Source organism: Stylophora pistillata, chromosome 3, assembly GCF_964205215.1.
Source record: "Stylophora pistillata chromosome 3, jaStyPist1.2, whole genome shotgun sequence".
Lineage (NCBI taxonomy): Eukaryota > Metazoa > Cnidaria > Anthozoa > Scleractinia > Pocilloporidae > Stylophora > Stylophora pistillata.
In genome coordinates this window covers 21,027,573-21,052,500 of record NC_142521.1, presented here as the reverse complement: position 1 = coordinate 21,052,500, position 24,928 = coordinate 21,027,573, and the positions used below count along the sequence as shown (strand labels likewise).

Genomic DNA, 24,928 nt, shown 5'->3' with positions numbered 1-24,928 from the left:
TATATAATTTAGCAAAAAACAAAATGGCCACTGACCAACAGGATGAGAGAATTTTAGCAAAACCCAAAATGGCCACTGACCAACAGGATGAGGGGACTTTAGCAGAAACCAAAATGGCGACTGACTAACAGGTTGAGAGAATTCTACCAAAAGCCAAAATGGCCACTGACCGGCAGGATGAGAAAAAATTGCCGAAAACTAAAATGGCCACTGACCAGCAGGTTGGGGGAATTTGGAAAAGTTCCATGAATCTTTACTTGGAAGGTTTCTGTGATTTCAGTGGTTCTTATGCCAACACATTTAAAAGTAGCCTTTTAATGGTTTGTTGTACTAACAGGTTTATTCATCCACGATTTTCTACCCCCTCCTCAGTCCTATCTCTCGAACAAGAGAAGTGTCTTTGACATGTATTATTCTAAGCTTGGTTGGGTCTGGGCAGTGCTTCTTTTATTTCCCTTCATATCGTTAACTTCGTCCGTATACACTTCGTTGAAACCGTCTGCGATGCTGAGACAGCTAAGTAGGATAGCCGTAGCCAAATGTGGATGGTATTTCCGGGTGAATTTGTTTGTTTACATCGAGGAGAAAACCGGCCATTACGAAGGAGGAGAAACGCTGATTTCAAAGAGGAGCTGCAATCCAAGAAAAATTTAACTGGAATGGTTTTGATATCTCGGGACACTGTTTCCTTCCAATTTGCAGTACACTGGTTATCAGTTAAGAACTTACAGCCCCAAATTTATTGGAGGTCAAGGATTTCAGCTGTTGTACAAACAAGCCCTGAAAATATTAATGAATTTCAACACACTGGAACATTGCTCTAGTAACCCCTTTTGTAGAAGTCCTTTCCTTCTCTGCCGCTCCCCTGTTAATCCTATTGGAGTATATGCACCACTGCTTATTTTCACACGGCTCATTAACTGTCCTCAGGACAGCCTTAGGTCCCAAAGAGCTAAAGTGAATGGGTAAAAGTTCAATCACTATTCTGTGAATATTATCACAAAAAAGAGTTATACCTATCAAGTTTGAACTCAAGTCAAATTTGAGTCATTAGTCAAGTTTGAGTCAACTCAAATGTTTTCCCTTTTATCAAATGATACTGATAGACAACACATTATTATTGTATATGTCAAAACAAAACAAAACAAAACAAAACTAACCCATGCATTTAACTAGGTTGCTTACCTTTTACTTCAAATAAACAGTTGAAACATTTTAATCAGAATTCGTTGCGTTTGTTACTTTTGCGCTGTTACCAGGCTACAGAATTGTCGTTAAGTTTACAAATATTTTTTTGGAATTCGAGGCTGTTATTACAGTAGGTCTGTATAATCTGCCTGTTATATGCTACTGAGTTTGCCACCATTTGCTGATGAGAAGAATATTTAAGAAAAGTTGGGAATATTTCTTATGCTTTTTATAATTATTTTTCATATGCATCTTGATGACTGAATTTTCCCCATGAAAATTCCCAATCAACTGATGCTACATAGGGGTATTGATTTTCATTGGGTGATGGCAACTGTAAAGTCACACAAATGAGCAAAAAGGTAAATATATTCAAAAGCACTACACGCATGCACGCATGCATCCCCATGATCTTTTGGCTCCACCCACTGTGTTGAACAGTCTAGTACATCTCAACGTAAATCACTTGTGTTTGTCCGAACAGTTCCTAGAATATCTGCATGTGTCTCATTAGCATATAAAAGCGAGGTATATGAATTTACTCTGTTGTCTGTTAAGACATTAGGTCCTGGTAACAACCCCAACTGATGCTCTGAGTACGAAAAAACTGGCCTTGTGGAAATTTTCAACATCTTGTCAACATCAACATGAATATGGAAGCAAAGCATACATCGTGCTTTATGTACTCCACACATTGTGAAACCTGTATATCTATAGAAAACTGATGAAGCTGATGAAAATGATGAAGAAAAGTTGGTCAAGATCATTCTGTTGAAACAAACATCTACTGGAAAATGATTTTTTTTCCTCAATTTTGGTTGCAGAGAAAATCAGTTAGCTTATGGTGCTGTTTTTCAACAGTCCCTGTGGATGTAAGATGGTGGTTGAGTAAAAGAACAGATGAGATTCTTTTCACACTGAAACGAATGAAGAAATAACGCATAACACAACTGGCTCGAACTTGACTAGTGATACGTTGTAACTCGACAAAAAGTATAAATTGAATAAATCATATCTTGGTCTTACATTATGATTCCTGATACTAAATCTCCTGCCCAACTGAATTGTTCAGACTTCTTTTTCTGCAATGACTTTTATGGCAGTTTATTTGTGGGAAGGCTGATAGTTTCTAAAGAAACTGTTTGGTGCTACGTCGGTGGGGGTAACGAAATAATTTGAATATATCAACAAAGTTGAAATGGTAAATTGGCCACCGTTACGGCGGTTATAAAAGCTGACGTTTCGAGCGTTAGCCCTTCGTCGGAGCGAATAGAGGAATTGTGGGTTGTGTGTGCTTTTAAAGGCAGAAAATAGAGCTACGTGATTGGTGGGAACATGGCTACGAGAAAAACACGAAAAATTAGTGGAATCCCACAGGTATCAACGAACGCTTTTCATTCCACTAATTTCTTCGTGTTTATCTCGTTGCCATGTTCCCACCCATCACGTAGCTCCATTTTCTGCCTTTAAAAGTACACACAACCCACAATTCCTCTATTCGCTCCGACGTAGGGCTAATGCTCGAAACGTCAGCTTTTATAACCGTAACAGTAGCCAATTTACCATTTCAACTTTGTTGATATATTCAAATTATATGTGGGAAGAAATGTTCCCTTTTATTGTAAAGTTTGCTCTCAAAAAAACACTATTTTATAATTATTTAACCTCAAGAATTTAAAAGTCGTCGAATTGGAGAATCCAAGAAGTGAACATAGGCGCGTTATTTAGTCTTGTATGTCTCACATCAATATTTATGCCTAGCTACCCTTTTTTGTACTGTTTTTACTTAAAGTAGTGGTTTTTCGTATCTAGCGTAGCACAGGCTCTTTTTGTAGGACCCTTCAGTTTCAGTGACTACATGCAGTGCATTGCAGACTGTATTAAGATGTATATACTATAAGACTGGCTGACTCGTCCTGAGTAAACTTTTCACATTGAGTATTTCGTCTGAGTGTAGTCAGAATGTTTAGTCTGAAACGGTTCATATGAGTCTACTTTTAAGATATTGACCACCAGTCGTGTATCTTTCCATGTTATATATTGACCTATCTGAGCTAATAAAAACTTGGACATAAGTGTAAAACTGTAGAATATACTTAATAGATCCTCAGGTTGGTGAGGTCTGTTTTGAATGTTGATGCTCCAGATGTTCTGACAAAAAGTAAAGGTAATGCAAAAATCCAATCACAGCCTGCATTAGAACAGTGGCACAATCAGTGAGCTAGTGCGAACTGACTGGTACAGTTACATTCAATCAATTTGGGAATTCTGAGCATTTTTATGCATTTCTTAACCAAAAAGTAATTCGGTGTCATGTTGAAACATCCAGTGCGCTCCACCCTGCCACTGAGAATATCTCACTCGGCAACTTTGAAGTGTAGCTACTCTATATTTCAGTTCATGATTAACAAAAATTAGATCAGTATTTCGGTTAACAGGGCCATCTTTTGTTGACAACTCAAAAACAACTACAGCTGTAAATTTCAATCTTGGATTTTTTTGTTTCAGAAATCATTAGAATTTCCTCGTAAATATGCCTCTACTTGGGGTAACTGCCTAAAGTCTGTCGGGGTCTTATTTGAATTATCTAATTAGCTACTGCAGCAAGACTTCGCAAGCGAAAAGTTTGCATCGATACTGTAAATCTCGACATATAATATCGTTTTTTTTTTTATCACTGTTACTGTGAAGCTTACATTCTAGCTACTTAAGAGGTTTCATTCGTCAATTAGTTATTTAGTACGAAATCGAACATCAAATGATCGTCGTGACACAACCAATGTATTTTTTAATTTTATTAACCCAGGATACAGTGATAAACATAAGGAAAACCATTTTATCAGATAACGTGTATTCCTTGCTCCGTTTTTTCGTGGATTTTAGAATGGATACCCAGATCTGCGAGTAGTGAAGAATCCTTTAGATGAACAAAATTAATCATAAGTGGTAAAAACTGAAAACAACAATAACAACCATAAAATCAGCAACAAGCCCTCCATAGAGGAGTGATCAATTTTCTGCCTTAACTCTATTCAGTTAATCACTGAGGGAATTCATCAATATAAGTAGTTTGTAAACGGGATTTCTGTTTGGTGTAGACAGCAAACACTAACACGGCAAGGGCGAATCAGGATAAAGTCCGCCGGAAACGAAATAAGACTTGTGATCAACCTGAGAAGGAAATTAAACTGAAGGCTGCTCTCGGCTCGCCACGCCACGAGTTCCGATTTGTTTATATTTTTGTCCGCTAATATTTTGTTACGTTGTTTATTTGGGCGTTTATTACTACTTTTAAAGGGGAAAACGCTTATGCTTTCTTACGTTTAGCCATTTTTGTCATACGTCAAAGTCACAAAAAAATAAATGAAAGAACCGGCACGTCTAATAAGATTGTAAGCTTATCGTTTAGTTCTGTGACATGGCCACCATTACAAACGTAACAGCTCATGTATCACTCAGTCGACGTAGGATGATTGACTTTCAGTTGCACACTTGGGAACTTTGGTTTTCTTGCAGGAAACACCTCATCTATTGTCCAAAACTATAATAGTCTCAGAGGGTGATCCAGAGAGCTCAACGAAGATGAAACGATAGTCAAAACCCCCTCGTGATCCCTGCGGTCAGAAAAAAACATATAATTTTGCGTTAATTCTTTATAGGTTCCCTTGCAAACTTGGCCTGTAAAAGGCTCTCGGTCAGTGGAAACAAGCGCAGAAGCAAACGCGCGAAAAATTGGCCAGGGTTAGGAAAAAAAAAATATTGTTTTCCTAACAAACACAACCGTCGTCTGTTTCCTGTCTGCTCTTTCACGTTCTCTCACTGACTGAGGGTCCTTTGGAACAGGCCAGCACTAAATGCTTGAGTGCATGGTATGAGTACAAGTTACAAGGCAAGAACAACTGGGGATGAGGTATTACTTGTCATTGATATTTAAGGTCATAAACCAGTCTCTTAAAACTCTTCTTTAGTGCTTTAAAGCAATGGCCAATCGGGTTTCAGAAGCATAAAATTACTTGGATTACTACAAATCATCCTACACAAAATGCTGACTTTTCTTTTCAGGTAACCTCTCAGCCATTTGTCACGTTTCCGTCAAAGTTTGCCGGTAGCCATTGACACTACTGGGTGGCGAGAGGTACTGTGAGTGGAGAGACTTTTCCTCAACAACACCGCAAAATGACACGCCCAGGGTTCAAATCCGGACCTGTGCTGCGGAGTCCATCATACTACCTGCCAGGACACTGCGTCTCTTTAACCAATCAAAGTGCAAAAAAACAAAAGCAAGAGCTCTGTAATTCTGCTTGCAACACTCTATCAACCACTTCTTAATACTGAAAATTCAAATTACCTTTTTTACATCAACATGAACAGTTCCTTTCCGTTTGGGTCCAGACACATAAAACTTCACTCTCATGTAGTTCTCGCCATCCACTAAATATTCTTGATAGCTGTAATAAAATACAATACGAAGGTATAAAAATGGCTTCAAATTTGACTGAATCACAAAGCTGTCAGATTATATCCCTGAGTCTGTAGCTAACAGCGACTGGCAGTATCGCTATTACATTTGAATGGCTGGATGGATACCAGTCCATCATGGGTTGCTACAAACAACTTGTACGGTTTCCCTGCCAGTTCACGTGTATCTAGGTGGAAAGAGGCATTGTGACAGTGCTATACCCAAAACTCAATAAAATGACCCAAACCATGACTTAAACTTAGATCTTTTTAAAAGGGAGCCCAGTGTCATAACCTCAAGGACATTGTATCGCATACTGGTATAAAGGAAAATTAGTCAATGAATCCAACATCAGTGAAGAACAGAAGTATGAGGGATGAACAACAAGCCGTGTTTCAGTCTACCAGATTCAACTTACATGTACATGAAATACATAAGCAGGGTTTTCAAAATATATTAGTAAAAGATGTTTCTGGTCACCTTAAGGGCTTCAGCATAAAAAAAAAAAAATGCTAGAGTATGTAGGTATGTTCTCTGACAATAATGATTTGAGCAACGTTTTTTTACTATTCTCCTACAACTTCAAATTTTGTTTTAAAAATTTGGTACCTTGAATATCTTGAGCTCAAAGTAAGTAACAGAATTCAGTTACTACCTGACATGTCTTCTTCTTCCTCTTGAAGTTGTCTCTCCATGGCCCATTATTGGTTCTCCAATTGCTTCAATTACCTGTACAGGGAATTTCAGGACGTAATAAGAACAAGGGTCATCTGGAAATTAGAAAGCAAGACCTAGAGAACCTAATAAAGCTTGTGAACAATTCTGAGTTGTTTTGAGTCTTGAGTTGAATTCCCCAAAACTTGTATGGTTTTGCACTGACACTTGCTTCAAAATTGATTAAAAAAAACAGTAACTTAGTGGTGCCTAGCACTTTGAGCTTCTGTTTAGATTGAGGAAGTTAATATATCGATTATACCAAACCAAACTTAACCCCACATAAAATAAAATGGTGTTGAAATTATTGTTCCTGCTGAAAAATGTATGGAAGATTTGATCATAAGTCTCCATTCTTGGTCATGATTTATATTTTTTTATTTTCAGTTCCCACAAACTGAGTTTTTCTTTCCTCACCTCTGCACTTGCTTTGACCTTTTTGAGAGCTTTAGCATAAACTTTATTTGCACTGAAGCCAAAAAACAGCTCACTCACAACAAACCATATTAAAGCACCTGAAAAAAAGAATATGTATTATGTTTAAGCTCCATGTGGCACAAACCCAGTTTCTTAGAAGGACAAGGACTGAGAATGGAGGTATTTCCCATTCAGTCCCCATTCCTTCTGCCTCCTGTTGTATTTGACCACTTCCATGGAAAAACAATTTTTGTAGCATAGGATTGAATCATATAGCTTGCATCTTAACCTTGAGAACCAGCTGATGTTTGGGAGAGAAGCCTACATGTACCCTTCCTTAAGGAAAGGAGACTGGGCGAGAGAGAGAGGGGGAAAATTGAGTCTCTTCACCCAATCACATTTGGACTAAAAAAATCAAGACTAGAGGGGTAATGAGATACTTCATTACTGTTTTCTACTGAATACATAATAAGAAGGGAAAAGGTCATACAGCAATGGCAATAATAGAAAGAATGAATGCAATATTAATAATAACCATTACAATTTCCTCAAATATGATTGGTGCATTAGCCGTTTCATTTTTCACTAACTATTCTGTAGTATTGGTATAGGAATGTTTTACATTGCTATTATAGCTGTTCTTTTTATTTTCAATCCAGAGGCTGATCTTAGTTCTAAGCAACAATGGCAGCAAGTTTGATACGATAAGACCATAAGCAAAAGGTGCAATCCCTGAGGCTAGATTAAAGGTGGTAGAGCATTTTGAAATATGGGAGGGCTTATCTTCCACTGAGCCATGTGCATACCCCTACTCAAATTTTTACAAAATGCCTTTTGCATTGTGTATTGGCACTGCCCCCTCCATGTTTCCCCGAGGTCTAAATATACTACTACATGATAGTAATGATACTGACAGCTACCTGTAATTGCAAATCCTATGAGAATAATACCAAAGTAGCTGACATCTTTTCCAGCCTGTACAACTGAGAAGAATGAACATTAAAAAATCTTTAGTACAGTAAATTCTACTATCAAAGACAGAAATGTAGCAGAATGAATGTAGAATGAAGTCTCCTAGTAGAGACATTTTTGTTGACTAATTTTTCTGCAAAAATGTCACCAAGAAGAGTTCACATTCTATTCAAATAGACAGACCCCCTTCCCCCAAATACTTGTCTGTCTTCTCTAACATGTATCCAGGACCTTTCTTTTCCCTTACAAGACGCAACTCAAAAACCAGTTGTGAGGTGTGAGGGATTCTTTGCCTGTTTCTCGATGGTCATGTCTACTACTGTTAAATTGTAATTTTCTAAACAGACTTTAAAAAGCTGCTGTTCAAGAGATGCCAATCTCTGAAAATCTGAATGCGAGGGATCTTTGATTTTGAATCACTTCACTTTCACCCATAAATTTGTTTTCAGATTTCCCCAGTCTTCTTCAACAACTGAAGTCATGGGTGTAATATCTAAACATTCTCTTCCACCTTTAAGGAAAAGATAATCAAATTTACTTTTCTTTGGGAGATTTAGAGACCTGTAGGAGAGACCAGGAGATTTGTCCTGTATCTGGAGACCCCAGGATTATCCCTATTAGTTTCTTTTTTTCAAAATCCAGCATCAAAATGTACTTAATGGGATCATTTAATTACTATTCAATTTCAATTTCAATTTCAATTTATTTATTTGTTAGCAAAACAATATTATCACAGTCCTAGGTGACCCGCAATTAGCAAGCTATTCTAGGCGGGCCACCCTTCTAAAACAAGTGCTGTCTCTGCTAATGATCACATACCGATACAGTTAAACAAAGATAATCATTAAATAAAAATACAATTGTTAAATAAAATAAAATAAAATTAAGTCCGTTGAATAATTAAATAATCAATTGCAAAGTTATCAAGATATATAATACAATTGAAACAAGACTTAAACGAAGAGTTACTTTATCAGGAGATATTTACAAATTTCTGAACAGCGTATATCAACATTCATCTCCTCATTTTCCAAAAGTTTTAACAGGCGATTTTTAAGTTCACGCTTAAACGGGGTTCTGTTTTTAATACGAAGTTCTTTTGGGATGCTATTCCACAATCTTACACCTATTCTAGCAAAAGAAAATAAAAGTTGGTTAGTTCTAGACGCTTTAACGTATAGATTAGCCGTTGCTGAGAATCTTGTGAAATGGTGATGAACCTGCTCGGAGTGGAGAAAGAGCATAGAAATATTAGACGGGGCACGGTGATTATCAATGTCATGCATTTTTTCTGAAATAAAGATGATTTCCTTGATCACTCCTTTCAGACGAGAGGGCAGGGAAAGAGAGGTGCAGAATTCGAAAGGAGACAAGGCATCAACATTTTGACGTTGATTAAATTTTTAAGCACACCTTTAGCTCCCACCGTCAGCTGTGTTTGCGGCTGCTCTTGTGACTCAACTAGCTCCTGAAAAACGGAACTTTCTTTCTTATCCTGGGATGATTTCGCGGAGAAGAATCTAAGTCTAGGTCTTGGAATTGCACTGGCGCACGTGAACATCCCAAACTTGTCTTTCCGTTCGAGTCCATATTTGATAAGATCTTGCTTTCTAAAGACCAGAGGAACAGCAGAGCTCTGTCTTAAGGTGACGAGTCTTAAAGGGATACCTTTTGGTACAATGGTGCATATGTTTTTCCATGGAAACATCTTCCAAACCTAATTTTCAAATTACATGTAGCTTCAATATAAACGCCATTTTGATTTCTGATCACAATGTTTCCTGGGAAGCTTCGTCCCAGACTCCCTCAAGAAAAGCAATAGGCGCTTTAGCATCAATAATATTAGCGAGCTTAAGATCCGACGACGGCAAACATCTGGGACGGTAAGCGTTGACATTTGTTTAGGGGAGTCTGTTCTAAGTTAGTAAACCAGCTTTCCAGAGTCAGTCGTTGAAAATAGTCAGTGCTGTAGGTTAGACATTGCGTAGAGTCCCAGTCAATGTTGTGGTTGGAAAGTCGATGGTGTTCAGCAATGTGATTGCTGACATCACCTTTCCTCGTCGCCCGTCTGTGTTCAGTCAGTCTTGTTGTGAGGTTTCTGCCAGTCTCACCGATGTAGGAGGCTTGGCAGTCGGAACGATTGATCTTATAAATCGTTCCCTGTCTGTTCCTCGGTTCGTCTTTGTCTTTAACGTTGGTTAGTAACTGACGTAGTGTGGTGATAGGTTTGTGGGCGACGCGGATATTGACTTGGCGACTGCCAAGCCTCCTACATCGGTGAGACTGGCAGAAACCTCACAACAAGACTGACTGAACACAGACGGGCGACGAGGAAAGGTGATGTCAGCAAATACATTGCTGAACACCATCGACTTTCCAACCACAACATTGACTGGGACTCTGCGCAATGTCTAACCTACAGCACTGACTATTTTCAACGACTGACTCTGGAAAGCTGGTTTACTAACTTAGAACAGACTCCCCTAAACAGATGTCAACAACTACCCGCTCCATAAAAACGACTCATTCACGACATAAACATCACAAACGACCGAAAAATAACGACCTAACTTTACCGACAGATCTAAACAGACCAATTACGACCGACTTACGTCACTTGAGTCTTACAGCCAATAACATCACGGCAAAACCAACCGATCATTTTACACGAACTAGAATAAGATTATTCTACTGACAACAATCATTCACTTGACTCTGATGATGACTTCCGCACAGGTTGTCGAAACGTCAGTCACTACCACCGACAACAGTCCTTCTCAGGACTACACTCACCCGGACGATCAGACTACGCCTTCACATGTTACCACCGGGTTCAAGCCATTTACTTTAAAGTTTTTTTATTGTTCACTTCTTTTGCTTAATTTTTTCAAGGGTCATCTCCCAAGAAAAGACCGATTCAACCCTTGAACATTTTTTCTTGTCTTCAATCGGGTGCTTTTTTAATAGCAGTGAGCGTTGATCAAAAGAGAGTATTTTCAACAGTGAACTGATAGTAATAATTATGTATCATGCCACGAAAATTCGTAAGCTGTTTTTCACTTCGTGTTTATATCGCAGAGAAATGTTGCGAAAACGCTGGTGCGGGCAGAACTAGTTTGCTTCGTTTTCGACGATATGGAGACGGAGACTTTTCAAATATATCAGAGTGGTCAGGGCCTAGGAGAGAGCTCCGTTGAAGATTCAAGAGCTCGACAGAATTATGCAGAATAACTTGACTCCGACACAAAGAAAAATATTAGAAAAAAAAAAAAAGAAAAAACAATCACTCAAAATATTTACGCAACATATGATTAAAACTTTCCTAGAAATCCGTTTAAGGAAACGAAGTAGTTGAAAAGAAAACTCAGGAACACATAGCTTAATTAATTACAGGTATTTTGTTAAGTCATGACAGGATGGGTCTTCATGCCTCACATTTTTTATGGGAGCTTTATTAAGATAATATATTCATTTGCAAAGCAAAGGAGTCTACTGACCAATGTAGTTTCTTCTGTAGGTTGCCACACAACTTTGACGACTAAAAAAGAAAATATGAAGCCATGAACTTTGTTCCTTACTTTGGAAATTTGAACGAGGGCTTTACTTCATATATACAGGTGGTTTGCACGTTACGTCATTGCCGCCATGTTGGTGGACGTAAACAATAGATATCTTATTTACTCCTTTTGTTCATCCACCAGCATTTGTTCCTATCGCCATTGTTGCCTGTGTCTCTAGAGATTGGTTGCAAATCACCTATTGAATAAAGGATATTAATAGAAAATCATTAACTGTGAAGCAGAAGACATTGTTTGAATATTTAAGTAACGCTAAGTTGTTCTCGGAAGAGACTGTTCACGAATTTAATGGGCCGCTCTAAGTCACTAACATGTACATAAACGACTATACTGACGGAATTATGTTTTATTTGTGGCATTTCAACCTGAAGCTTTCGTGGAGACGAATAGGGTGAGCGATTGCATAGTTTGGTTTAATCTGAGTACTAGTCAGACCGCACGATGTACCTTTCAGCCCTTGGAGTTGTTAGGCTGCATTGGTGTTTTTATCCATCGACTGACAAGCGCTTTGTGATAAGCCAATCTTGAGGAAATGCTACATGACAAAGCTCAAGAGAGAGTGCGATGGAGTCAGTAGCATCACAGATAGAAGAGAAATACGTTGTGTATCGCAGGATCTTTCGCCTTAATGCCCGGGGCCCAGTTGTTCGAAGGCCGCTTAGCGCTAACCGAGGGTTAAATCTTAATCCAAGTTTCTATATTTCTCTGTTCAAAAGCCTGTTAAGGATAACTTTCCCAATTAATTTTAGAGCACTCTATCATCAAATTGTAGACGATTAGAATTAAACTGAATTTTCTTTTCATAGCTTTCAGATCTGAAATCAAATTTCACACTAACGCTGGGTTATCTTAACCCACCATCGAGCAACCCAGCCCAGATGTTAGGCCTGAACTGTTAGGCAACCGTTGGTAGTTTGTTCGAATAATCTGAATAGCTACAGAAATGATCAACTACAAAATTGCTGAGACTGAGTAACAAATCATGTTTAATACTATGTCGTTCTTGCTCAACCGAGAAACATCTCTCACTTAAAGTGAGCTGAAATATTGTCATTAAGACCTTCCATATATTTAATCACTTGATATTTAGTCGCCACACTTCTGCAAAGTTGATGGTTACACTTAAATGCTGTATGTTATATAAACAGAAGTTTATCTCGATGAAATCAGTTCGACTTGATCATAGCTAATCTTGGGTAAAGTCGTATCTAAGAGATACCAAACGGTGAGAGAGAAAAAGTGAAAGATAGGAGACACCAAAACCAAAGTTTCTTCGTTTCATGATTCGACCCAGGATCGATAAAATTTTCACTTTATTTTTTTTCTTTATTTTATATGTATGTTGTGGGGGATTTACCACTCACTTGGCGAATTAACGAAAAGTAATGAGACTTCTTTATTCTCCTATACTGGTGCTTCTACAGCTAATTTTCTCTCTCTTGTTCCACTGCTTATTTTCTACTACTTTCAGCAAGGAGTGCTCCAGTATTAAATACAAAAATCACAGACATGTTTGGGTTAGCTGATCGTGGGAATTTCCAAATTTCAAGGTCAGTTTTACCAACTCAAACATGACCACCTAGCAACTAGTTATCCTCAACCACTGTCACGTTTACGGATACGAACTCTAATCCTTTTTACTTATGTAACTATTCCGTTTTTAGCACAAAGACACTAAGAAACTTTCAATGACTTTCTATTTAATTTGTTAGCGCGCTTTGTTTGATTTCTGTTCCGTGACTAGCGAATATCCGCTCAAAGCTAGCTACATAAAGCTCTGTTCATTTCTATTTCCCGTACGTCAAAGTGTAAGAACTAAATTCGCCTTCTATAAGCAAGTAGCTCAGTTGCGAGGAGTCACTGTAGCGAAAGTATTTCGGAGCCGAACGAAGTTTAGGAGTTCTTTACCCCGGAGTCAAGATCCGATGTAAGTTACGCTTGTAATATTCCTCATTTTTATCATTTCTAGTTTCGTAGTCTTTCGGTTTTCCTTATCTCGAACCTTCATGTATCCGTTCTATAGTTTTTACCGCCTGTGCTGTACAAAGACTGCCAGCTTAAGTGAATAAAGAGTTCGATGCTGCTGCTTGTCTAAAGTTCAACACTGTGGTTATACTGGCGAACTCCGGTGCACAACACCACGTGTCTGCGGCATCGGGAACGCGACAGTAAAAAATCGGATCTTGAATTACAGAGAAGATAGAGGTAAGCCGTACCTTGTAGATTTTAAGGAAGGAGCCTATAAATCATGAATAGAAACGGAGAAGGATTAGTCAGCGAAGGAGCGCATGGAGAACACGAACCAGAAAGGAGGTCACGAAAGCCGTCACGAAAGGCTTTACAAAACGCAGTAGAGACAAAGCGTTATGAGGTTAAGACTTTACAGAAAAAGCTCCTTAACAAAATACAGGCCGCCGAGGGCCTTGATGACAGCCGCAACGTAGAAAGTGTTTTGCGTGATCTCGCCACGACATCAGAAGGATTAAACGTAGTAGTACAGGAGCTGCTTAGTTTATACGCGCAGGACGTAAACCATGACTTTGGAGATGACGTCCTCCTCACTAATGAAACCCTAACGCTTCAACGCGCTTACGCCTTAATGGAACGATTAAACAATAGAAAATCCGACAAATTGCTAGAGATCGGTTCTGGCGTAAGTCATTGTTCGTCACGCAAAACCAAATCCGCCAAGTCCCTGTCCTCCGCATCTTCAGCAAGTACCGCGAGAATCAAAGCGATCGCAGAAGCCGCCGCGGCACGCGAAAGCGCAGAATTCGAACGAAAGATCGCAGAAAAGGAACTTCAACGCCGAAAGCGTGAGGCAGAGTTAGAACGCACTCGCGAACAGGAAAGGGCACAGCACGAAAAGGATTTAGCTGTTCTCGCGGCGAACAAAAGGGTCGCAATGGCAGACGCGAAGGTCAAAGCTATCGAACAGGCGATGACAGATGTCGAAATAGGAGAAAACCGTGAATTGCCCGGTGTGCCAAGGGTGAACTTCGAAGAGCGCATTCTTGATTGGGTCCACACGATTCCCAGCCCAGAAACCTTACTCGCCCAAAAAGGGCCACTTGTTCCATCACAAAGCGAGCCAATTCAAAACGCTGCCTCCCCACAGTTTCCTGGCACGTCAGTGCCAAACTTACCCCAGCCGCAGATCGATGACAGTTCACAGCACGTACCCGTCATCGCCTCGACTCCGATAAGAGACGTTACCGGAAGTCAATTAATTGAGACTCTAACGTCAGTAAATCAACAAATAGTCGCCGGTTTAGCTAGACAAAACTTTCCCAAATGTCAACCAGACATTTTCAACGGAGATGCCACGCTTTTCCATCCATGGAAGGCCGCATTTAAAACCATGATCAAAGACGCCGACGTTTCTCCCGTGCAGGAAATAAATTATTTGCGAAGCTTCACTAGCGGGGAACCGCAGCGGTTGGTCGACAATTTTAGAAGACGACAAACCGATCCAGTCATGCTACTCCAGAGTTTGTGGAAGGAGTTAGAAATTCGCTTCGGTAGCGCGGCTATAATCACTAACGCCTTACTGGAGCGCATGCAAAAGGGGGCTATGTTTAACGAAAATGACAACGCAAGATTGCAGCATTTCGCGGACCTTTGCACTGACGTGGAAAGTCAAATGTTGTGTCTTCCTGGCCTCGCGTGCCTCAACTACCCAAACGCGATACAACCGATAGCAGAGAAACTCCCGCCCTCGCTCCGCGGAAAGTGGGAAAAGGAGATTGCGAAGCACGCGGACAATAATGCAGGCGCCTACCCCAGCTTTAAGAGATTCGCAAAGGTCGTCCAAATGCAAGCCAGATTGAAGAACAACCCCAACATTTTGGCAGGAAACAAGCCTACCAACCCCCCTCCCAGTCGCCCTGCGCCCAATGCACGTGGAGCGAGCCGGAAAGCGCTTAAGACAAACGCACACCCGGCACTAAAGAAACCAGAAACACGATCGAGAGAGAGCACGAGGAGAAAGCGGTGCCCATTCCACGACCGCGAGGGCCACGACTTAACCGAATGCAAGGCCTTTGCTGAGAAAACCTTAGATGAAAAGGTAGAGTGGATAAAGGGAGCTAAGCTATGCTTTCGCTGCCTATCTGAGGGTCACCAGGCCAGCAGGTGCGAGGCAAACGTTAGCTGCGACGTGTGTGGAGACGAAAGGCACATCGCTCTGTTCCACAGAGTACAAGAGACTCAGGCGAGGACCCGTAGTGATAAAGAAAGAGAGGACACTAACGAGGCGAACGTGAACAATAGATGCACAGCGATTTGCGACTCGAGTGGAGGCCGATCCTGCAGCAAAATCCTATTGGTCGATGTCTACGACAGAGAACAGCCGGAACGCACTCGGCGCGTGTACGCTATCGTTGATGAGCAAAGCAACAGTTCTCTCATTAGCAGCGAACTTGCAGACGAGCTGGGAGCGGTCGGACCTCCGGAGAAATACTATCTGTCCACTTGCAGTACAGAAAGGGAACAGAAATATGGCCGTCGGATAACTGGGGTGGCAGCGCGATCAATGAACGGAGTCGAGTCGATGCTACCAACGTTAATCGAGTGTGACAGCATCCCACAAGACAAGCGCGAAATCCCTACACGAGAGATGGCGAGGAGATTTCCCCACCTACAAGAAATCGCCGACGAGATTCCACCATTTGATAGTACAGCCGGCATTCATCTCCTTATTGGAAGAGACTCGCCCGAGCTTCTCAAGGTCAGAGAGTTTAGAAATGGACCCAAAGGTGCTCCCTGGGCTCAACGACTTACTCTTGGCTGGACGATAACAGGCCAGATGTGCCTCAACTTCATAGACGGCCCGGCCCACGTGCTCGTAAATCGCACCAGTCTCCACATAACCAACGCAGATGAAGTAGAGTTAACAAAGATAGGTGGTTACGAGCTGGTACCCTGCCCTAACAGGTTTTCAGTGAAAGGGAGCCTAACACAGATGAGTGTAGAAGACAACGTCTTTACTGCCACTAGGTACGACAATCAAGTCGCCCCGTCTCGGGAAGACCGAAAGTTCCTAGAAATCATGGAAAGAGAAGTCTGCAAAAATAGCAAAGGAAATTTGGAGATGCCACTCCCCTTTCGTCAAGAGGAAGTACAAATGCCGAACAATCGAATTCAAGCAGTCAATCGTTTAAACGGCCTATTGCGCACCCTTAAAAGAAAACCGCAGATGCAGTCCGACTACTTCAACTTCCTGGAGAAAGTTATCGAGAAAGGCCATGCGTCAGTGATACCAGAGGAAGAGTTGAAATCTGAACCTACGCCCGGTAAAGTTTGGTACCTACCCCACTTTGGCGTCTACCATCCAAAAAAGCCAACACAGATCAGAGTTGTGTTCGACTCGTCTGCGGAGTATAAAGGAGTTTCGCTGAACAAGACCCTACTACCCGGCCCCGACCTAATGAATAGTCTTGTCGGCGTCTTAATGCGCTTCAGGAAAGAGAATACAGCCATTATGTGTGATATCGAGCAAATGTTTCACTCCTTCCATGTCACCCCAAAACATAGAGATTTCCTACGCTTCCTCTGGTTCGAAGACAACGATATCTCCAAACGAGTTATGGAGTACCGTATGAACGTCCATCTCTTCGGTAACGGCCCAAGTCCTGCAGTAGCGACCTTCGGCCTCAGAAAAACCGCGGCTGATGGCGAGGAGGAATTTGGAGAGGAAGCAAAGAAGTTTGTGTGCAGAAATTTCTATGTAGACGATGGCTTAGCTTCGACACCAACACCACGACAAGCCATTATCCTAGTGACCAATACACAGGCCATGCTAGCAAAGTCTAACCTACGACTTCACAAGGTCGTCTCTAATTCCGTAGAGGTCATGGAAGCCTTCCCACTAGAAGATAGAGGAAAAGACATCCGCGACCTTGATTTGCGTCAAGATTGTCTCCCCACGCAGCGTTCGCTCGGAGTTTACTGGGACCTAACAAAAGATGCCTTCACCTTCAAAGTATGCTTACCCAGAAAGCCATTCACCCGCAGAGGGGTCCTCTCAGTCGTGAATGCAGTATACGATCCACTTGGCTTGGCCGTCCCGGTACTCCTGGAAGGTAAACTCCTACTCCAACAACTAGTCAGCATGGGGAGAGGGAAGAATAACAATGCTACCCTAGGATGGGACGACCCACTCCCAGACAGTCTCCTACAAAAGTGGCAGCGATGGCGAGACTCCCTCGCCGAATTAGAAAGGGTCACAGTGCCCCGATGTTACCACCCAGCAGATTTTGGTAGAGTCGCTCAGGCAGAACTACACGCATTCTCCGACGCTAGTAAAGATGCCATAGGAGCCTGCGTTTACTTACGCTTAGTCAACGATGGCGGAGAGGTAGCCACGTCCCTTGTGTTTGGCCAATCAAAGGTTGCCCCCCTACAGACTACAAGCATCCCACGTCTGGAGCTCTGCGGAGCCGTGCTAGCCACACAAGCCGTCGCTAGAATATTGAAAGAAATAGACATCCAAATAGATGACATTAAGTTCTACACCGACTCCAAGGCAACTCTTGGCTACATCCAAAACGAGAGCCGAAGGTTCTATGTCTACGTCGCCAACCGAGTAGAAATTATCCGTAGGGTCTCCTCACCCGATCAGTGGAGGTACATTGAGACAAGTGACAATCCCGCGGACCTAGCCACACGTTGCCTCAATGCGAGTAGTCTGGCCGACTCAGCCTGGCTGAAGGGACCGAGATTTCTCAGAAACCCAGACGCGGTACAGCCTCAACGAGAGAATATTCAACTAGCCGAAGACGATCCCGAAGTTCGAAGAGAAGTGATAGCCCACGCATCATGCATATATAAATGCAGAGGCCTCGGAGCGGAGAGATTTTCACGTTTCTCCAACCTCCACTCCCTAAAACGCGCGATTGCACGCCTCATTGTCAAAGTTAAAGAGTTCAGGCGTCAAAAGAATGAACAAAGGCCACCGAAAGCCAGACAAACCTTCAGGAGTCCTACAGCAAACGAGCTAAATCAGGCAATGGACGCGATAATCCGGGCAGCACAGAAGGAAGCCTTTGGCGCAGAGTTAACGAACAAAGATCTCACGGAACAGAAAGAAGGGGAAAGATATCAAAACACGGTAAGGAAGAGAGCCCTGAAGGGCTCCCAGTTTTACGCGCTTGACCCGTTTATCGACGCCAATGGAATTGTTCGGGTGGGAGGACGACTTAGGAGAGCAGAAATGGAGTATGGAGAGAAGCACCCTGCAATCTTACCAAAAGACCACCACGTGTCCGTCCTGGTAATTCGACATTACCATAAAGAGGTCCATCACCAGGGTCGACAGATTACGAGTGGCAAAGTTCGCCAAGCCGGCTATTGGCTGATTGGAAGTCATCGCATGGTAGCGAAGGAGTTAGCTTCTTGTGTGCCCTGCAAGAAGCTGAGAGGCCCCCACGTAATCCAGAAAATGGCTGACCTGCCCCAAGATAGAACCGAGGTAGGCCCACCATTCACAAACGTCGGCTTCGACGTCTTTGGTCCCTGGACCATATCCACAAGGAAGACGAGAGGTGGCGCTGCACACTCAAAGTGTTGGGGTCTTGTCTTCACGTGCTTGAATAGCAGAGCCATTCATATAGAAGTACTAGAGTCAATGGACGCCAGTTCGTTCATTTGTGCACTGAGGCGCTTCTTCGCCATACGCGGCCCAACAGCCGTATTGAGGTGCGACAGAGGGACAAACTTCGTTGGGGGACACACCGAGTTAGCCGAAGCCCTTAAAGAAATGGACGAAACAAAGATCGAGAGATTCGTGACACAACACGGTTGTGAGTGGAAGTTTAACCCACCACACGCATCCCACTTTGGAGGCGTATGGGAAAGACAGATCGGGACCATCCGCCGTGTTCTGGATGCCATGCTAGCCGACCTCGGACCAAGACAGCTGACGCACGAAATCTTGAGCACTTTCATGGCGGAAGTCACCGCTATCGTAAATGCACGACCCATTGTAGCTTTGCCTTCAGACATCAACGACCCGCAGCCCCTGTCACCAGCCATGCTGCTTACAATGAAAACGCGACCACCAGGACCACCACCGGGCAACTTCCTGCCCCCAGACCTGTACGCGAACCGGCGTTGGAGGAGGGTCCAGTACCTAGCAGATCAGTTCTGGTTACGGTGGCGCCGAGAGTACCTCCAGAACCTCCAGCCAAGAAGAAAGTGGTACGACGCCCGCAGAGACCTGGCCCCAGGTGACGTCGTCCTTATGAAGGAAGACAGCCAGAATCGCAGTGACTGGCCTATGGGTCGAGTTACGGAGGCCATCAGGAGCGCGGATGGCAAAGTAAGAAAAGTGTCACTTAGGATTGTGAGAGAGGGTAGAGGAAAAGTGTTCCTACGCCCCATCAAAGAGCTCATCCTGCTGGTTCCAGTAGAGGCCCAGTGACAGACCCTTCGACCACGGCAGAGAATTAAAGGACAAACAATTAGTAGAGCAAGGATCATAGACGATCCTTGGGCGAGGAGTGTCACGTTTACGGATACGAACTCTAATCCTTTTTACTTATGTAACTATTCCGTTTTTAGCACAAAGACACTAAGAAACTTTCAATGACTTTCTATTTAATTTGTTAGCGCGCTTTGTTTGATTTCTGTTCCGTGACTAGCGAATATCCGCTCAAAGCTAGCTACATAAAGCTCTGTTCATTTCTATTTCCCGTACGTCAAAGTGTAAGAACTAAATTCGCCTTCTATAAGCAAGTAGCTCAGTTGCGAGGAGTCACTGTAGCGAAAGTATTTCGGAGCCGAACGAAGTTTAGGAGTTCTCTACCCCGGAGTCAAGATCCGATGTAAGTTACGCTTGTAATATTCCTCATTTTTATCATTTCTAGTTTCGTAGTCTTTCGGTTTTCCTTATCTCGAACCTTCATGTATCCGTTCTATAGTTTTTACCGCCTGTGCTGTACAAAGACTGCCAGCTTAAGTGAATAAAGAGTTCGATGCTGCTGCTTGTCTAAAGTTCAACACTGTGGTTATACTGGCGAACTCCGGTGCACAACACCACGTGTCTGCGGCATCGGGAACGCGACAACCACAACAAGGGATTAAAATGTCTAGCACGGTAAGTGCGGAGCCAAGTTCAAGCACACACTAAAAATAAATGATCAAAACTATAGATTCATCAAAATAGCACGTAGGGTCGAAAAGGCGAGACTTAATAAAACAAAAGGCAAACCTAAAAATACTTGAAATATCAATCCTTGAAAACGCTCTAAAACATTCCTCCCCGCCTAAATTAAGCATCGTCCTCGATGCGGACGGTAGGGAAAGAATACATGGAAAACTTAACTTATCTAACACAAAATAATTAAATTTTTTTTTGTTTTAATTACCTGTCAATTTAGGCTTAATCCAATCAAGTGGTCATTAATCGAAATTGAACTATGCTACTTGTGAACCAAAGGTCTTTGGAAATGAAGACGTTTTCGCATTCGCGTGACGCGCGGATTAACAGACTAAACGCCAGAGAAAGGACTGCTTTTGCTACGCACAATGGCCTGTATGAATTCTTGGTAATGCCTTTCGGTCTTACAAATTCTGGACAGAGTTTCCAGAGACTTATGGGCCATATTTTGAGAGGATTGGAATATCTATTTGCACTTATATATATATATATCGATGATATCATTATATTTTCAAAGTCGGCCGATGAACATTTTGGCCAATTAGAAGAAATTTTTAAGAGACTTCGTGAAGCTAATATCAAACTGAATCCAAAGAAATGTAATTTCGTTAAACAAAGGGTAGAATATTTTGGTCATATCGTAACTCCTGAAGGTATTAGTCCCAACCAGAAAAGATTCGTGTTGTGCAGGAATTCCCTACTCCAACTAATCTCAAAGAACTCAGGAATTTCTTAGGTCTCGCTAATTACTACAGGCGTTTTGTCAACGGTTTTTCTCATATAGCCAATCCTCTGAATGCATTGACTAAAAAGGGTGTTTCTTTCAATTGGACAGAAGAGTGTGCCGTTGCTTTCGACAAGTTGAAACGTGCTTTAGTGTCCGCTCCTATTTGAGCATATCCTAACTTTGAAGAACCTTTTCTACTGTTTGTCAATGCTAGTTCTACAGGAATAGGATTTACCTTAGCTCAAGTCCAGGATGGTAAAGAAGTAGCGATTGCTTATAACGGTCGCGGTTTGAATAGTGCAGAGCGCAACTATAGCACAACTGAGAAAGAAACACTCGCGTTAATAGAAGGTATTAAGAAATTTCAGTCCTATCTTCAGAGTCGCCAATTTACAGTTGTTACTGATCACAGTTCGTTGCGTTGGTTAATGAATGTTAAGGATGCTTCTGGTCGTCTTGCAAGATGGGCTGTACTTTTGCAACAGTACGATTTTGAGATTGTTCATCGCCCTGGTAAGATGCATGGCAATGCGGATAGTTTGTCTAGACGTCCTTATGACACAAGGGAATGTAATTCAATCCAAAAAGACGAGCCACAAGTAGCGAAAGTACGAGAATTGCAAAGGCGAGACTTAATAAAACAAAAGGCAAACCTAAAAATACTTGAAATATCAATCCTTGAAAACGCTCTACAACATGTATGATGGCTGTCTTTTGGGGACTTTTGTCGAAATTTTAGTGGCCAAATATATTTTTCACTCACCATGGCGACCACTTTGGATTGCTGGGAAATTTAATTTACAAGACACAATGCTTTTCTTGGAAAAAGCTGTTTGCGGATCATTTGCATGCGACTGAGACGCCATTTTAATGAGCTTAGAGAAACGGAGACCTAACAAGACTTTCTGTTTTATTTCGTCCTGAACAAGGAAACAGAACTTACTGACTCCATCGTCTGGTTAATGAATCATGTAAATAGTACAGGTCTGATTTTTTTCAGGTCTGATTTTCGCTATTGCATAAATAGCGCTCTCTACTGCGAGGATCGTGCATCATACGTATCTAATGCCGCAGTTCAAATATATGAACTTCATATATTCATTGTATCTGATTTATCATCACGGGTTTATTACGAATCAACTTAACGGCCTGCTCCCAGTTGGCTTGTTAGCCCGATTGGTAGAGCGCTGCACTAGTATCGCAGAGGTCAGTGGTTCGAACCCCGTACAGGCCTGATTTTTTTCAGGTCTGATTTTCGCTATTGCATAAATAGCGCTCTCTACTGCGAGGATCGTGCATCATACGAATCATTTAATGAATGCTGTTTTTGAGAACCTGAACGTTAAGCAGATCATGATATTTCAATTAAGGCCAAAACGAATGCTGTGCCATTCGAAATTACAGGTCACAGACTTAAAAATCCGGTGGCCTTACTGGTATTGGACCCTGGGAAACTAAAAGGGCATTGGATTGGACTGTTTGCGAATCATTGGCATGCGACGAGCCTAGAGAAATAGGGATCATTATAAATGTTTCTGTCGTTAAGACAGACAACAAGCGATAATCACTTCGTGTACTTTCCTTTTAAGCAAGAAAACCTTCCCAGGCCTTGGAGTTAAATTGCTGACTGCATGGTCTTGTTAATGAATAACGAATGCTGTTTTTCGGCGTGGACATGGACATTAAGGAGATTCTCTGAATTAAGGACAAAAACGACTGCTGCTTCACTCGAAACTACAGGTAGACTTAAAAATCCTATTCACTTTTGCATTAAGGAGTAAGATCAACTTTTGCGACGGATAGCAAAGCACTATAACTTTGGCTGAACCTTTAAAAGGCATTAAAGATAGTAAACTTGGACATAATTCGACTTCTCGGCAAACAGCTTAAATCGCTCTTTAATTCTCATTGATCGAACGACTCGACAATTTTGGGGCAAGTCTGATTAATGTTTACCTTCAGACCTTTTATTGCGAGCCACTCCTTGTAACTTTAGCTGAGCTTTAAAAAGGTATTTAAGATATTAAACTTGGACATGTTTCGTCTCTCGAAACACAAATTAAAAGCTCCTTCACTGTAATTGATCGAGCGACACGACATTTTTATGGCAAGCCTGATTAATGTTTACCACGTGCGTGGGCTCTAGATTAAAGCCACAAAGAATTTTATTGGAAGAGAGCAACCCTTACTGATGCATCACTGGAGTCATGTGACTGACAGCTGTGGATTGAGGCTTCGAAGCACTTTTGCTTAGTATTGCTTGAGGTAAAAATTTCTTTTTTAGCCGTCAAGAGTTTATTCAGGTTTCAGACGAATTCACCTACCGCTACGATATTTCTGTAAGTCACTTTATGTTCTACAGAAGATCTGATCATTCAAGGCCGAGTTGTTGTGCCGATCAGTTGCTTTTAACACTACACATCGATCACTAGCTGGCACACCTCAACTTCCTCTACAGCTCGACTTAAGTTGCTTAGTCGCTTTGTTAAGCGCTCGTTTCATTTTGAAAGTAAATAATCATTAAACATTTTCATTCAATGCTATGTGCGAGGAAATTCTCTTGGTTCCAGCAGGTTTAGCATACGTTTTTTGTACTATAACGCGCATCTACACCAGAAGAGAGCAGGATCAGTTTGGCAAAATCCATATGTTGGTTGACCGAGAAATATAACAAAACTCCGTAGTCTGATAATGTTAAACGGACATCGAGTCAATCTCCTTCATACAAACATGTAAAAAAAGACTGAGAAGGCTGGCAGTACTAGAATATGACTTTTAACTAAGATTTGCAGTTCTCGGGAAAATCTAGGCTAAATATTGAAAGTATTGTGAGCGTCGTGCTACTGAGTAATTTGCGGGTAAAAAATATGTATCGACTTTAAATAGAGATGTTTTATCGGTTTTGTTTGTTCGAAAGTAAAGAATTGTACCAAAGGTTTCCCTTGAGGTGACTAACTTTGTTCCCATCAGATGCATGATTAAGTCATTTCGCTATTTACTGAATATATCATTGGGCTGCAAGCGGTCAAATTTTTTGAAATTTTCATAGGAGAGACATATGAACTGAATGTTGTTTTTTCTTGCCTAAAAGCAAATCGCACAATTTAACCTGTACTGACATATTTTTGTGGCGAAACATTTTTTATTCGAGTACTGATGAGGAGGTTATATTAATCATGAATGTGATCTGTTCCGTAAAAACGATACTGCTCGGTGCATAAATAGTCGCTTCTTCCTGCCTGAAATCGAAATAGCGAAACCAAGTAGCACGGTCAGGCATCTTTTAACAAAAGAGTTTATCAAGAGAAAGCATATCAACAACAGTGAACGGGATAAATACATCAATAGCGTTCGCAAAAGACAGCATATTTCTTAGAAAAGACTGTTCAAGAATCATTTGCATGCGACTGAGACGCGATTTTGATGAGCTTAAAGAAATGAAGGTTGTAATAAATTTTTTCTGCTTTGAAGCTTCGTTAAGACAGATAAGAAGTGAAAAATCACTGCCTTTAGTTTCGTTTCGAGCAAGAAATCTTAGTAAACCTTCCCAGGCCTTGGAGTTAAATTGCTGACTCCATCGTCTTGTTTATCATTGAATAATGAATGATGTTTTTCAGTGAGAACTTGAACGCTAAGGAGATATGTTATTGAATCAACGCCAAAACGACTGCCGCTCCATTTGAAATTATTGGTAGACGTAAAAATCCGATTTA

At 41.5% G+C, this 24,928-nt stretch overlaps 2 protein-coding genes and 1 pseudogene across 4 annotated transcripts; 2 read left to right on the top strand and 1 right to left on the bottom strand.

Moving 5' to 3' along the window:
• The window catches only part of LOC148735013 (acyl-coenzyme A diphosphatase FITM2-like), a 1,976-nt pseudogene extending 645 nt beyond the window's left edge, over positions 1–1,331 (top strand).
• A 2,637-nt stretch (positions 1,332–3,968) lies between these two features.
• On the bottom strand, positions 3,969–9,543 carry LOC111343611 (mitochondrial import inner membrane translocase subunit Tim21). Of its 2 annotated transcripts, none has more exons than XM_088754641.1 (6): positions 9,164–9,537; positions 7,699–7,761; positions 6,779–6,876; positions 6,303–6,376; positions 5,537–5,636; positions 3,969–4,802 (listed from the first exon to the last, which is right to left on the bottom strand). In XM_088754641.1, exons 1-6 carry the CDS (start codon positions 9,456–9,458, stop codon positions 4,713–4,715), a joined length of 720 nt encoding a protein of 239 aa, XP_088610767.1. In that variant the 5' UTR covers positions 9,459–9,537; the 3' UTR covers positions 3,969–4,712. The 2 variants fall into 2 exon arrangements, with proteins under 2 accessions (XP_088610767.1, XP_088610769.1); XM_088754643.1 differs by lacking the exon at positions 3,969–4,802 and adding an exon at positions 4,809–5,437 and having other exon boundaries at positions 9,164–9,543.
• Positions 9,544–12,932: 3,389 nt separating this feature from the next.
• On the top strand, positions 12,933–20,400 carry LOC148735012 (uncharacterized). 2 transcript variants are annotated; one of them, XR_015999052.1, is made up of 2 exons: positions 12,933–20,153; positions 20,250–20,400. XR_015999052.1 is itself a non-coding variant. In XM_088754473.1 (2 exons), exon 2 carries the CDS (start codon positions 13,577–13,579, stop codon positions 19,748–19,750), a length of 6,174 nt encoding a protein of 2,057 aa, XP_088610599.1. In that variant the 5' UTR covers positions 12,933–13,255; positions 13,352–13,576; the 3' UTR covers positions 19,751–20,400. The 2 variants fall into 2 exon arrangements, 1 of the variants encoding a protein (XP_088610599.1); XM_088754473.1 differs by having other exon boundaries at positions 12,933–13,255; positions 13,352–20,400.
• Positions 20,401–24,928: the final 4,528 nt, after the last annotated feature.